A 16,168-nucleotide genomic window follows, 5' to 3' on the forward strand; every position below is an offset into this window, starting at 1 on the left:
CAGAGAACATTTTTAAAATTAATTTTTAAACTAATTACCTCTCATGGAGACATTTGTTCCAAAAGTAAATAGTTTTTCTAAGTTAATTAGGGTGTAATTGCTCCTCATTCAATGAAATGTAACTTTTTCCAAGGGTTTTTCTAGCGATGCTGACAATGAAGAGGTGGATGTTTTCATGATTGCAATGGAGATTGCAGTCTATGGGAATCTCTACACTGCACTCTTTGGCGAAGCGTAGATTCTTTGATTTCTGGGTTTTTTCAACTGCGCATGTGCAAACTCCTGCAGTCAGGTTCATGGAATAATTGTGAATGATATCCGATTTGCAATTTCCACAACAAAATCCATGCCATTCTCTGAAAGGAAGCGCTACTTTATAAATAATGGGACTTTCAGAATGGTAGAATCATAATTAATTTATTGGCACTAATTTGAGACCGAGCGAGGTGAGAAAAGGAGCAAATGCACTTGTATTATATTCTATTTGTATGCTTTAGTGTTCTAAATTATGGCTAACACTACCACCACTGATAGACCAGCAACTAATATGTAATTAGTCCTAGCATTGTACAGATCAACAAATCTTCCTCCGGACACAATAGGTGCCAACTTTCAGAATGATTGTACATGCTAGCCAGTTTTTAAAAAAAAAAACATGTTTATTTAAGTTTTCCAACAATTTTTGACCGACCCCCCCCCCCCCCCCCCCCCATAACAGAAGATAAAAGAAACGCAAACACAACAATTAACATTGTACAAAACATTTACATTGGTTTTCCCCATGTACAATAGCCCCCCCCCCCCCCATATGACATTTAACGGTACTCGTAGGGGACATGCTAGCCAGTCTTGACACTAGGTTGCATCTTTTCCTCAATCCTAACATTTGTACAAACTTGCAAATCATTCTCCGCTATTGCCTGGGAGGGGCATTAGTATATAGTATTTAGCAAAGGCTTTAACACTGCAAACTGATCCCCAAGCTGATTCCTCTCAAAACTTTGTCCATTAAATTCAGCCAATTAGAATCATAGAATCTACAGAGCAGAAGGAGGCCATTCAGCCCATCGAGTCTGCACCGGCCCTTACAAAGAGCACCCTACTCAAGCCCACGTCTCTACCCTATCCCTGAAACGCAGTAACCCTTTTATTTTGGACACTAAGGGCAACTTAGCATGGCCAATCCCCCTAACCCACACATCGTTGGACTGTGGGAGGAAACCCACAGACACGGGGAGAACGTGCAGATTCTGCACAGACAGTGACCCAAGCCGGGAATCGAACTTGGGACCCTGGAGCTGTGAAGCAACTGTGCTAAAAACTATGCTGCTGTGCTGCCCTTATTGATTCACTATAGCAGCTTTCCAGTAATTCTGCAGGGTTGATAATGACCTGAAACTTGCTGTGGGGTTAGAGGGGTTAATAGGACAGATTGATATGCTGTACATGGATGCAGCATGGATTCTGGGGTGAATGGCCTCCTCTTTCGTAATGACAGTTGTAGAGTAACCTATTTCAAGGTACCTTTTTTATTGAAATGAAATTTCATAAAACATTGTATAATGTGGTGACCCTGATGCATCAACCTAGTAATGAATTCAAAAGATTCATTTATTGGTGTAGTAGAATCTTTTTTTTTCATAAGCATTCCTGCTTGGGTCACTGTCTGTGCGGAGCCGGCATGTTCTTCCTGTGTCTGTGTGGGTTTCCTCCGGGTGCTCTGGTTTCCTCCCGCAAGTCCCGAAACTGTGCCTGTTGGGTGAATTGGACATTCTGAATTCTCCCTCAGTGTACCTGAATAGGCACTGTAGCATGGCAACTAAGGAATTTTCACAGTATCTTCATTGCAATGTTAATGGAAGCCTACTTGTGACACTAATGAAGATTATTATTATTATTGCTGGGTGCCCCAAGTGATGACTGCCCTGCCAGGGTGATTGGACAGAGAAATTTGTGATCCCTTCGGACTTCATTCCTGAATAATAATTTTACAGTACTACTGCCTTGTCTCCCTTCCAGTTTGAGCGAAAAGCTCCTGACGCTGGCAAACTGTTAAAGACATGAGTAAGGTGGGCTTATAGTCTCCCTTGGGTGGATGTCCTTTTGGACCAGCAGTTCAACCTGTTTGAAAGTTTAAGATGGCATCCTCACCCATGATAACCTCTTATGATTGTAAACAGCACAACTATATGATAAGTGTAGTTAGAAGTCTTACAACACCAGGTTAAAGTCCCAACAGGTTTGTTTCGAATCACTAGCTTTCGGAGCACAGCTCTTTCCTCAGGTGATTCAAGCCTGCACCGACCATGCTGCCCGTCTAAACTAAAATCTTCTACACTTTCGGGGTCCGTATCCCTCTATTCCCATCCTATTCATGTATTTGTCAAGATGCCCCTTTAAACGTCACTATCGTCCCTGCTTCCACCACCACCTCCGGGAGCGAGTTCCAGGCACCCACTACCCTCTGTCTATATTTTAAAAAAAACTTACCTCTTACATCTCCTCTAAACCTTGCCCCTCGCACCTTAAACCTATGCCCCCGAGTAATTGATCCCTCTACCCTACGAAAACGTCTCTGACTATCCACTGTCGATGCCCCTCATAATTTTGTAGACCTCTATCAGGTCGCCCCTCAACCTCCTTCGTTCCAGTGAGAACAAACCAAGTTTATTCAACCTCTCCTCCATAGCTAATGCCCTCCATACCAGGCAACATCCTGGTAAATCTCTTCTGCACCCTCTCTAAAGCCTCCACATCCTTCTGGTAGTGTGGCGACCAGAATTGAACACTATACTCCCAAGTGTGGCCTAACTAAGGTTCTATACAGCTGCAACATGACTTACCAATTTTTATACTCAATGCCCTGGCCAATGAAGGCAAGCATGCTGTATGCCCTCTTGACTACCTTCTCCGCCTGTGTTGCCCCTTTCAACGATTCCATCCTCCCACCAAACCCCAGACATTGGCCCGCATGTTAACATAAACAAATGACGAAAAGGAATCAGGAATCACCCATAGTCACCATTAACACATACAGTCCCCCTCCCCCAAACCCTCCCAGCCCCCAACCCCCCTAATGTTCGATGTGATCCAATTCTCGAAAGTGCATAATGAATAACGCCCATAAATTGTACAATCCCTCCATCCTTCCCCCTCAGTTCAAATTTGACATTTTTCAAGCATTAAGAATTCCAGCAGGTCCCCCCGCCACGCCAGGTCACAGGGTGGAGAGGTTGATCTCTACCCTAACAGGATCCGCCTTAGGGCGATCAACATCTGCCTCCACGTCCATTTCCAACCCCGGCTGGTCTGACACCCTGGATATGGCCTCCTGGAGGCCCGGGTCCAGTTTCACGTGCACCGCTTTAGAGGTTACCCTAAACACCTCCTTCCAGTAATCCTTCAGCTTTGGACAGGAACAAAACATATGAACGAGGTTTGCGGGGCCTCCCCTGCAACGGTCACACACATCTTCTACCCTCTCGAAAGAGCCGGCTCAACCTCTCCTTTGTAAGGTGCGCTCTGTACACCACCTTCAGCTGTATCAGCCCCAACTTCGCACATGAGGTGGAGGCATTCACCCTCCGGAGCACCTCACACCAGAACCCCTCCTCCTTGCCCTCTCCCAACTCTTCCTCCCACTTTGCCTTGATCCCTTATAGTAGTGCCTTCTCCTCCTCCAAAATAGCCCTTTAAACCACCGATACTACCCCCTACTCCAGTCCCCCTGTCGTCAGCATCTCCTCTAACAATGTGGAAGCCGGCTCTACTGGGAAGCTCTGTATCTCCTTTCTGGCAAAGTCTCGAACCTGCATGTATCTAAATATTTCCCCCTGCTCCAGCCCATACTTCGCTCCCAGCTCCTTCAATCCCGCAAAACGACCCCCAAGAAATAAATCTTTTAGTGTTCTAATTCCTTTCTCCTCCCATCTCCGAAAATCTCCATCCCACTTCCCTGGCTCAAATCTATGGTTCCTCCGAATCGGCATGTCCCTTGACCCTGCCCCCAACCTGAAGTCTTGTCGAAACTGCCTCCAAATTGTCAACTAAGCTATTACTACCGGATTCCTGAGTATCTCCCCAGGGCCGTCGGGAGCAGCGCTGTCGTTGACCGTTTTGGCTTCTTTCAATGGTGTACAATGTGAATCTTTGTTTACCTGAGAACTGCATATTGTAATCTATGAAAAATGTTTTTTTCATGCCGACTTTAATGTTGTAATTTACCAGTCAGAAACTTTGTTTTTGTTTTTACATGCATGCATTAGTATGAATTGCTGTATATAAATAATTAGTCTCAATACATCAACAAGTTCAGAATAAATGACATGATCTTTCCATGCCCATAATTGTTTACGGTCTAATTTTGGATTATTTCTTTAAACTTTCTGAAGAAAGTTGAGCTGCTAAATTGCTAGGGTGGAATCTTCAGTTCACCCAGAAAAGAATAAGCTCTGTCACAGAAGAGTAAAAATGTATTAATGTGATATGAAAATGATTACAGATTGATGAATTTGTTCTTGCGCTTTTCTGTCTCTTCCAAAGGAGCAGAGCTTGGGAAGTGTAGGTAGTGCTGAAGGTTGTAGTCCATGTACAAATGCCTCCCTTGAACAGCTGTACAGCAAGAAGATGACAACCTCTGATTGTACCAGTGATAGTGAAATTAACTGGAAACTTATTCCCATAACCGGTAAGACATTGTGTTTAACATTTGAGAAACACTGTATAGTGATTGTGTTTGTGGCTTCATACTTCAACGTATTAAATGTTTAATGTGAGAGGTGACTTGGAGTTTTTCAAAGTTTTCTTCTTAGGTTTCCACACTTCTTTATTATCTTGTAAGCCGCCTTTGTTTATTTTATACCAATTTTTCTCTTCTCCCTTCCTGAAGATAGTTAACTTTGAGACTGATAAATTGTAAGGATTGTTATGGGCCAAGGTTTAGAGAACCCCAAAGTGTATCATGGAGTTCACCTGACCCACAACTTTTAATAGATTGTGGTATGGGGAGCACACGGTCCACTCTACAGGTGTGGTACAGCAGAAATGGAAAAGTATTTTTTTTATTTTTTATTTTATTAATATATTTATTAAAGTTTTTCAACAAAACAATTTTCCCCCTTACAAACAATAACCCCCCCCCGTAACAAAATAACACAAAATCGCCCTGAGCAAGGTATATACATGGTAAGATTACATATTTACATAGCTTTATACACTGGCTCTCGCCCATTCGTGCCAGTTTCCCCCACCCTCCATGTTATCCCCCGCTCCTCCGTCCCCTCAAGCAATCTCTCGTTTCTCTTCCTCCCCCCCCCCCCCCCCCCCCTCCCTGGTTGCTGCTGCTGCTGACCGACCTTCCTCTAACGCTCCGGAGGTAGTCTAGGAACGGTTGCCACCGCCTGTAGAACACCTGCGCAGACCCCCTTAAGGCAAACTTAATCCTCTCCAACTTTATGAACCCAGCCATGTCGTTTGTCCAGGCCTCCACGCTAGGGGGCTTCGCCTCCTTCAACATTAGCAAGATCCTTCGCCGGGCTACCAGGGACGCAAAGGCCAGAATGCTGGCCTCTTTCGCCTCCTGCACTCCCGGCTCGTCCACTACTCCAAATATTGCTATCCCCCAGCTTGGCTTGACCCGGACTTTCACCACCTGAGATATTGCCACTCCTCTCCAGAATCCTCCAGTGCCGGACATGTCCAGAACATGTGGACATGGTTTGCCGGGCTCCCTGAACATCTTCCGCATCTGTCCTCTACCGCAAAGAACCTACTCAACCTCGCTCCCGTCGGGTGCGCTCTGTGAACCACCTTAAATTGTATCAGGCTGAGCCTGGCACATGAGGAGGAGGAGAAATTAACCCTACCCAGGACGTCAGCCCACAAACCTTCCTCAATCTCCTCCCCCAGCTCCTCCTCCCATTTACCCATCAACTCTTCTGCTAGCGCTTCCCCCTCTTCTTTCATCTCTTGGTGTATTGCCGAAGCCTTGCCCTCCCCGACCCATACACCCGAGATCACCCTGTCTTGAATTTCCTGTGTCGGGAGCAGCGGGAGTTCCCTGACCTGTCGCCTCACAAAGGCCCTCACCTGCATATATCTGAATGCATTTCCCGGGGGTAGCTCAAACTTCTCCTCCAGTGCCCCTAGGCTCGCAAATGTCCCGTTGATGAACAGATCCCCCATTCTTCTAATCCCCACCCGATGCCAGCCCTGGAACCCCCCCCGTCCATCTTCCCCGAGACAAACCGGTGGTTACCCCTGATCGGGGACCACACCGAGGCTCCCATTGCCCCGCTATGCCGTCTCCACTGACCCCAGATCCTTAACGTTGCCGCCACCACCGGGCCCGTGGTGTACTTTGATGGCGAGAGCGGCAGCGGTGCCATCACCAGCGCCCCCAAGCTCGTTCCTTTGCAGGACGCCATCTCCATCCTCTTCCATGCCGCCCTCTCTCCCTCCATAACCCACTTACGTATCATCGCCACGTTTGCTGCCCAGTAGTAGCTCCCTAGGTTTGGCAGCGCCAGCCCTCCTCGGCCCCTACTGCGCTCCAGGAACCCTCTCCTTACCCTCGGGGTTTTGTTCGCCCACACAAACGCCAGAATACTCCTACCTACTCTCTTGAAAAAGCCCTTGGGAATCACGATGGGGAGGCACTGGAACACAAACAAAAACCTCGAAAGGACCACCATTTTTACCGACTGCCCTCTACCCGCCAACAAAAGCGGCAACATGTCCCATCTTTTTTAAAAAAAAATTTTTATTCAAATTTTTCGGTCAAACAAAGACAGTACAAAATTTTCCCTTTTGCAACTTTAAAACAATATAAATAATGATGATGACCGGTTTTTTTTAAGAATAAATAATATATTAACTAGACGGCAACTGCCAGCAACAAAAATAAAAACTAGCCAATATCCAAAATAATAAAGTCACAAAAACCAATATAAATAACTCGTATACAAACACCTGTACAAAACCCCTGAGGGCCCATCTGGGCCCTCCCCTCTTCTCTCCCCACCCCCCCCCCCCCCCCCTCCCCCCGGGTTGCTGCTGCTACCTTTCCCATTTCCCTTATCGTTCTGCGAGATAGTCGAGGAACGGTTGCCACCGCCTGGTGAACCCTTGAGCCGAACCTCTTAGTGCGTACTTTATCCGCTCCAATTTTATAAACCCCGCCATGTCGTTTATCCAGGCCTCCACGCCTGAGGGTTTAGCTTCTTTCCACATAAGTAATATCCTTCGCCGGGCTACTAGGGACGCAAAGGCTAAAACATCAGCCTCTCTCGCCTCCTGCACTCCCGGCTCGTCCGCAACCCCAAATATCGCCAACCCCCAGCCTGGCTCGACCCAGACCCCCACCAGCCTTGAAAGCACATTGGCCACCCCCACCCAGAACCCATGCAGTACCGGGCATGACCAAAATATGTGGGGGTGGTTCGCTGGGCTTCCCGCGCATCTCCCGCACCTATCCTCCACTCCAGAAAATCTACTTAACCTTGCTCCAGTCATGTGCGCCCTATGTAGAACCTTGAATTGTATCAGGCTGAGCCTGGCGCATGAGGACTAAGAGTTTACCCTACTTAAGGCATCTGCCCACAGCCCCTCCTCAATCTCTTCCCCAGCTCCTCTTCCCATTTTCCCTTCAGCTCCTCCACCATCGTCTCCCCCTCGTCTCTCATTTCTCTGTATATATCTGACACCCTACCATCCCCCACCCATGCCCCCAAAATCACTCTGTCCTGAATCTCTTGCGCCGGGAGCCGCGGAAATTCCCTCACCTGTTGCCTCGCAAAAGCCCTCAGTTGCATATATTGAAATGCATTCCCCGGTGGCAACCCATATTTTTCTGTCAGTGCTCCCAGACTCGCAAACGTCCCGCCTAGGAACAAATCCTTCAATTTCACAATCCCTGCTCTCTGCCAAGCTTTAAATCCCCCATCTATCTTCCCCGGGACGAACCTGTGGTTGTTCCTTATCGGGGACCTCACCGAGGCAACCGTCACTCCCTTATGTCGTCTCCACTGCCCCCAAATTTTCAGCGTTGCCACCACCACTGGACTTGTGGTGTATTTCTTCGGGGAGAACGGTAAAGGCGTCGTCGCTAATGCTTTTAGGCTGGTTCCCCTACAGGACGCCATCTCTAGTCTTTTCCACGCCGCTCCCTCCCCTTCCCCCATCCACTTGCATACCATTGATATGTTGGCGGCCCAATAATAGTCACTTAAACTCGGCGGTGCCAGTCCCCCCCTATCCCTACTACGCTGCAGGAACCCCCTCTTCACTCTTGGGGTCTTCCCAGCCCACACACAACTCATAATGCTCTTATCCACTTTCTTGAAAAAGGCCTTTGTAATCATCACAGGGAGGCACTGGAACACAAAAAGAAACCGCGGAAGGACCACTATTTTAACCGCCTGCACCCTACCCGCCAGTGACAGGGGCACCATGTCCCATCTCCTAAAGTCCTCTTCCATCTGCTCCACCAATCTTACTAAATTAAGCTTATGCAAGGTTCCCCAGTTCCTGGCCATCTGGATCCCTAGGTACCGAAAATCCCTTGTTACTCTCCTCAACGGCAAATCATCTATTCTCCTGCCCTGTTCCCCAGGGTGCATCACAAACAGCTCACTATTCCCCATATTCAATTTATATCCTGAAAATTCCCCAAACTCCCTGAGTGTCTGCATTATCTCGGGCATCCCCTCCACTGGGTCCGCGACATACAACAACAAATCATCCGCGTATAGTGACACCCGGTGCTCTTCTCCTCCCCTAAGTACTCCCCTCCACTTCCTAGAGCCCCTCAGCGCTATGGCCAGTGGCTCAATTGCCAACGCAAACAGTAACGGGGACAGAGGACATCCCTGTCTTGTCCCTCTGTATAGACGGAAGTGGTCAGATCTCTGCCTATTTGTAGTCACACTTGCCACCGGGGCCCCGTATAGAAGCTGAACCCATCCAATAAACCCCTCTCCAAATCCAAATCTCCTCAACACTTCCCACAGGTAATCCCACTCCACTCTATCAAATGCTTTCTCTGCATCCATCGCCACCACTATCTCCGCCTCCCCTCCGGCGGGGGCATCATCATCACACCCAGCAGCCTCCGTATGTTAGTGTTCAATTGTCTCCCCTTAAACCCCGTTTGATCCTCGTGAACCACCCCCGGGACACACTCCTCCATCCTCGTCGCCATCACCTTGGCCAAAAGCTTGGTATCTACATTCAGGAGGGAAATAGGCCTGTAAGACCCGCACTGCAGCGGGTCTTTGTCCCTTTTCAAGAGCAGCGATATCGTCGCCTCCGACATCGTCGGGGGCAACGTCCCTCTTTCCCTGGCCTCATTAAAGGTTCTCGTCAGAAGCGGGGCCAGCAGGTCCACGTATTTCCTATAAAATTCCACCGGGAACCCATCCGGTCCCGGGGCCTTCCCTGCCTGCATGCTCCCAATCCCTTTTACCACCTCCTCCACCTCAATCTGTGCTCCCAGTCCTGTCCTCTCCTGCTCCTCAACCTTCGGGAATTCCAACTGGTCTAGGAAGTGCATCATTCCCTCCTTCCCTTCCGGGGGCTGAGCCTGGTACAGCCTCTCATAAAATGCCTTAAACACCCCGTTCACCCTCTCAGCCCCCCGTTCCATCTCACCCTCCTCATCCCTAACCCCTCCAATCTCCCTCGCCGCCCCCCTCTTCCTCAGTTGTTGGGCCAGTAACCGGCTCGCCTTCTCTCCGTACTCATACTGCACTCCCTGTGCCTTCCTCCATTGTGCCTCCGCCTTACCCGTGGTCAACAAATCAAATTCCGTGTGCAACCTTCGTCTTTCCCTGTATAGTCCTTCATCCAGAGCCACTGCATACTGCCTATCCACCCTCAAAATTTCTCTCAACAATCTCTCCCTCTCTTTGCTCTCTTGTTTCCCCTTATGGGCCCTTATGGAGATCAGTTCCCCTCTGACCACCGCCTTCAGTGCTTCCCAGACCACTCCCACCTGAACCTCTCCGTCGTCATTAATCTCCAGATACCTTTCGATACATCTCCTTACCCTTACACACACACCCTCGTCCACCAACAATCCCATATCTAATCTCCACAGTGGGTGCTGTTCCTTTTCCTCTCCTACTTCCAGATCTACCCAATGTGGGGCAAGGTCCGAAATGGCTATAGCCGAGTACTCCGTCCCGGCCACCTTCGGGATCAGCGCCCTTCCCAGGACAAAGAAGTCTATCCGAGAATACACCTTGTGGATGTGGGAGAAGAAGGAGAACTCTTTACTCCTAGGCCTAGTAAATCTCCAGGGATCCACTCTTCCCACCTGCTCCATGAAGTCCTGAAGCACCTTGGCCGCTGCCGGCCTCCTCCCGGTCCTAGACCTGGACCGATCCAGCACCGTGTTGAAGTCTCACCCCATTACCAACTTTCCTGCCTCCAGGTCCGGGATACGCCCCAGCATACGCTTCATGAAGTTGGCATCATCCCAGTTCGGGGCATATACGTTCACCAGAACCACCGCCTCACCTTGCAATCTGCCACTCACCATCACGTATCTACCCCCAATGTCCGCCACTATGGTCCACGCCTCAAACAATACCCGTTTCCCCACTAATATTGCCACCCCTCTATTTTTCGCATCCAAGCCCGAGTGAAATACCTGTCCCACCCATCCTTTTCGTAATCTGACCTGATCCGCCAGTTTCAGATGCGTCTCCTGCAGCATGACCACATCTGCCTTTAATTTCTTTAGGTGCGCAAGTACCCTTGCCCTCTTAATCGGCCCATTCAGCCCTCTCACGTTCCACGTGATCAACCAGGTTGGGGGGCTCTTTACCCCCCCCCCCTTGTCGACTAGCCATCCCCTTTTTTAAACCAGCTCCTCACCCGGTTCCCACGCACCCACTTGTCCCCCCAACGGTATCCTCGCGTCCCGACCATCCCATCCCGTAGCAGCTCCCCCTTCCCCTTAACAGCAGCAACCCAGTTACCCCCCCCCCCCCCAAACCCTCTAGCGTGATTGCTCCCCCATGTTGCTTCCAGAAGTCAGCAAAATCTGGCTGACCTCGGCTTCCCCCGTTTATCCTCAGCCTCCCATTGGTGTAAGGCCCCCTCCTTCCTGCGCCCCCTTTTCCCGCCACAATTACCATAGCGCGGGAGCAAAGCCCGTGCTTCCCACTCGGCCCCGCCCCTAATGGCGCAGCTCCCTCTCTCCTTCCCCCTCTCCTTCCCCACCGGCGCCCACAGTTCACCATACCCCCCCATCGAGGGGAAAGAGAAAATGTTCTCCTCCCCCCCCCCCCCCTTCCAATTCCCAGTCCCATGCAATCACACCACTGCTTTATTACAAAAGTTCTTTCTCTCTCCAGTCTAGTCCAGCTTCTCCTCTTCAATGAATGTCCACGCCTCTTCTGCCGTCTCGAAGTAGTGGTGTTTCCCTTGATGTGTAACCCACAGTCTCGCCGGCTGCAGCATACCAAATTTAACTTTCTTTCCATGGAGCAACGCCTTGGCCCGATTGAAACTCGCCCTCCTTCTCGCGGTACACGCGGATCACCGCATTCTCCCACCTGCAGCTCTGTGTCTTTTTCGCCCATCTCAGGACCATCTCCCTGTCTTTATAGCGGTGAAACCTCGCCACTATAGCTCGAGGTATAGCGGTGAAACCTCACCACTATAGCTCGAGGTATTTCTCCCGCCTTCGGTCTTCTCGCAAGGACTCTATATGCTCCCTCCACTTCCAAGGGGCCCGTCGGGGCCTCCGGTCCCATTAAGGAATGAAGCATCGTGCTCACATATGCCCCGACGTCCGCTCCCTCTGCACCTTCGGGAAGACCCAAAACTCTTAGGTTCTTCCTCCTCAAGCTATTTTCCAGGGCTTCCAGCCTCTCCATACACCTCTTATGCTGTGTCTCGTGTGTCTCTGTCTTCACCACCAGGCCCTGTATTTCGTCATCATTTTCGGCAGCCTTTGCCTTCACGCCACGAAGCTCCAATTCTTGGGTCTTCTGCGCCTCCTTTAGCCCCTCAATTGCCTGCAGCATCGGGGCCGGCACCTCCTTCTTTAGCTCCTCAACACATCTCCGAAGGAACTCTTGCTGTTCCGGGCCCCATACCAAACAGCCTCCCTCCGCCGCCATCTTGCTTCGTGCTTCCCTTCCTTGCCGCTGCTCCAGAGGATCCTCTGCAATCCGGCCACTATTATCTCCTTTCTCCATGTACATCCGGGGGGATTCCCTTCTGTTTCACCGCACAATGGGTTTAGCCGTCAAAAATTGCCGTTGGGGCTCCCAATAAGAGCCCAAAAGTCCGTTCAAACGGGAGGTGCCGAAACGTGCGACCTAGCTGGTCATCGCCGCACCCGGAAGTCATGTCCCATCTTTTGAAGTCCACCTCCATTTGGTCCACCAACCTCGTCAGATTCAATTTGTGTAGGGCCCCCCAGCTCCTGGCTATCTGGATCCCTAGATACCGAAAATTCCCCTCCGCCCTCCTCAGCGGTAGGTCCCCTATCCCTCTTTCTTGGTCCCCTGCCTGTAGTACAAAAAGCTCGCTCTTCCCTACATTGAGCTTATAGCCCGAGAACTCCCCAAGCTCCCTCAAAGTCTGCATGACCTCCACCATCCACTCCATTGGGTCCGCCACGTACAGCAGCAGGTCATCCGCATATAACAACACCCGATGCTCTTCTCCCCCGCGGACCACCCCCCTCCATTTATTAGACTCCCTCAGTGATATGGCCAAGGGTTCGATCGCCAATGCAAACAACAGGGGGGACAGAGGGCACCCCTGCCTCGTTCCTCGGTACAGCCGAAAGTACTCCGACCTCCGCCGGTTCGTCACCACACTTGCCACCGGGGCGCTGTAAAGGAGCTTAACCCAGCTAATAAACCCTCCCCTGAACCCAAACCTACGCAACACCTCCCAGAGGTACTCCCACACAACTCGGTCAAAGGCCTTTTCCGCGTCCATGGCTGCCACTATCTCCGCCTCTCCCTCCTCCGATGGCATCATTATCACGTTTAAGAGCCGCTGCACATTCGTATTTAATTGCCTGCCCTTTACAAATCCCGTCTGGTCCTCATGTATCACCCCCGGGACACAGCCCTCAACCCTCGTGGCCAGCACTTTTGCCAATAGTTTAGCGTTCACATTAAGGAGCGAAATGGGCCTGTACGATCCACATTGCAGTGGGTCCTTGTCTCGCTTCAGAATCAAGGAAATTGTCGCCTCCCGACATTGTCGGGGGCAGGGTCCCCTCCTCTCTTGCCTCGTTAAAGGTCCTCACGAGTAGCGGGGCCAACAGGTCCGCATACTTTCTATAGAACTTCACCGGGAACCCATCCGGCCCCGGGGCCTTCCCCGCCTGCATGCTCCCCAAACCCTTACTCAGCTCCTCCAACCCGATTGGTGCCCCCAAACCAGCCACCTCTTGCTCCTCCACCCTCGGGAACCGCAGTTGGTCCAGGAATCTTCTCATCCCCTCTTCCCCCCCCCCCCCCCCCCGCCCAGGGGCTGGGATCTGTACAGCTCTTCGTAGAAGGCCTTGAATACCTTGTTTATTTCTGTTGCACTCTGGCTCCCCTGCCATCTTTGACTCGCCCTATTTCCCTCGCCGCCGCCCTCTTACGGAGCTGGTGTGCCAGCATCCGACTGGCCTTTTCCCCGTACTCGTAGGTCACCCCCTGCGCCTTCCTCCACTGTGCCTCCGCCTTCCCCGTGGTCAACAGGTCAAACTCCGTCTGGAGCCGTCGCCTTTCCCCAAATAATCTTTCCTCCGGGGCCTCTGCGTATCTCCTGTCCACTCGCAAAATCTCCCCCACTAACCTCTCCCTTTCCTTGCCCTCTGTCTTCTCCCTATGAGCCCTGATGGAGATTAGCTCTCCCCTGATCACCGCCTTCAACGCCTCCCATACCACCCCCACTCGCACCTCCCCGTTGTTGTTGGCCTCCAGGTACCTTTCAATACACCCCCTTACCTTCCCACACAGGAAAAGTATTTTGTAAAGCAAAACCATGTTTATTCTTTGAACTCCAGTTAACCTTTTGAAAACATACAGGGAACATCTCAGCAACCATTAATTCAAATACAACCCCCAAAGACTACAACACTAAGTAATCCTTTAAGTTTTCCTTTTAACATCCATACGACTTAAAAACAAAACCTTTAACAGAAGCACATCCGGTTAAAGTCACTACTGAAAACATTTATAATTCTGAATTCCCCAAATGATCAAGAGATAGTCTTTTGATGGCAGAGAGAACAGCAGTACACCTACTGGTCTGGCTTCAGCTCCAACACTGAAAACGAAACTAAAACACACCTTGCAGCAAATAGCCTAAAATGAAAGTAAAAAGCTGACAGCCCAGCTCCACCCACACTCTGACATCACTGATAAACACCCATTTCTTAAAGGTACTCTCACATGACAGGATAAATATTATCTACTTCCTGGTGATTAAAATAAGTGTTTCCAGCATTGTATGTTGGAACTCATTGTTTTGAATTAGTTTAAAGAAATTGTGTGATGAAGGTAATGTGCCTTTTCCTTTGACTATAACTGGATTAGCAATAATTACATCTTGCCAGGCTGCTTGTCATTAGGGCGTTCTTTAAAATTTACTGGAGTTGCACTGCAACAAATGTTTTGAACAAGTAAGCAGGTTCTTTCTTGTTGAATTTAGAACTCCTACACCTGTTCAATGCACAGATGCTGTCTCCTATTCTAGCATGTTCACTTTAAAATTATGATCCGTACTATTGGTGCTTTGATTGAATAACGCGATGATTAACATCAAACCTTAAGACACCTGGTGTGTCTAGTTTATCGAATGTACGATAATAGTTGTCTTCGTTTGTAGATATGAAATCACGGATTGAACAACTGTTCTATTTACCACCAGAGGATTCATGTCCTGATGATCCACGGGTCATAAATCGTCAATCGAACATTAATCACTATCAGTCGCCTTCAGATCTTGGCACTGGTGTGGGCACCGTTTTTAAGGATTTCCAGCAGTATTTTCCAACTTGTGAGACCAATGGCCATCTGTTTGACTTGAAAGGCAATTCAGCTTCAACAATTGAAACTTCTGTTTTATTGGAGTACAGCAAATTCTCAGACAAAATGAAGCAACTGCTTAAGAAGGAAAAAGTCCGATATGGTCCTGACAACAAAAGACCAATGTTTTATGCTCCACGAAAGGTTCTGGCACTTTCCAGGTATTCAAATACCCAATCACACCAAGTTTCTGTCCAAAGTTATATAAATAAATTACGCAAGAGGATGAACTGTGTAATTGCTGATGCACGCTCTGACCTGTCTCGTACAAATATGCATCCTTATCCATCTTCTCCTGAACTAGCTCAGAGGTTGCAGGAAGAGATTGTAACTTGCACAGTTGTACAGGAGCCATTGCTATCCACAGCATCTCCGCTAAATACCTTGGCATACACAACAGAAGAGACTAACCACTGTAACAACTCTGTGCACGAAGAACCAATTGCTTGTAAAATGTTTCGGGGACCTGAAAATGATCCAAAAACTGATGGTTCCTTGTCTGAGTCTATAATGCAATCACAACAAACCTCTGGACAAAAGCTCAGCACCTTCAATGATTCAGATTCCATAGCTGCAATAGGGGAGGACAAAAGCTCCTCACCAGAGCAAACCCGGAGCTTTGGGAACCAGCAGGAATTGGTGCATCCATTGCAAGAAACCAGTGGATCTGTCGGACTCCCTGGAACACAGCCATGTTTAACCAACTTAATTCAGCAGTTAAATCCTGAAGTCTTTTGCAGCTTAGTTGAAATAATTAAGGATGTTCAGAAGAACACGGTGAAGTTTTATATTTATGAAGTGGAGAAGACTTCTGTCTGTGCAGAAATAAAGGTACAGTGACACACACTGTCAAATTGAAGTGAAATTGGTGTTCTCGTGTTTTCGATAAACGGGTTAATCAAAGGTTGACTGTCCTAGAATAATTGTCGGTCATGTTTTGCCACAAGAATGTATCTCCATTTCTATCATGAGCAACTAGAATTGTACAAAGCCTTGGTCTGACCCCATCTGGAAGCAGTTGGGCATAATATCTCAGGAAGGGGTGTAGTACAGAATCAGTGGGTTAACTTGTAAGGACTGGTTGCACATCCTTGATATACATGTCCATACAATGG

At 49.1% G+C, this 16,168-nt stretch overlaps 1 protein-coding gene across 3 annotated transcripts in view; it reads left to right on the top strand.

Annotated features, from left to right (window-relative positions):
• tasora (transcription activation suppressor a) overlaps window positions 1-16,168 on the top strand; it is a 116,799-nt gene that overhangs the window by 77,948 nt on the left and 22,683 nt on the right. For 2 of the 3 annotated variants that reach the window (XM_072472451.1, XM_072472453.1), the window contains exons 16-17: window positions 4,543-4,687; window positions 14,854-15,884. In XM_072472451.1, the coding sequence (XP_072328552.1) occupies window positions 4,543-4,687; window positions 14,854-15,884 (1,176 nt within the window). The remainder of the gene's footprint in view (window positions 1-4,542; window positions 4,688-14,853; window positions 15,885-16,168) is intronic. The other variant, XM_072472452.1, reaches the window with a different exon arrangement.

The sequence above is a fragment of the Scyliorhinus torazame genome, chromosome 13 (genome assembly GCF_047496885.1).
Source record: "Scyliorhinus torazame isolate Kashiwa2021f chromosome 13, sScyTor2.1, whole genome shotgun sequence".
Lineage (NCBI taxonomy): Eukaryota > Metazoa > Chordata > Chondrichthyes > Carcharhiniformes > Scyliorhinidae > Scyliorhinus > Scyliorhinus torazame.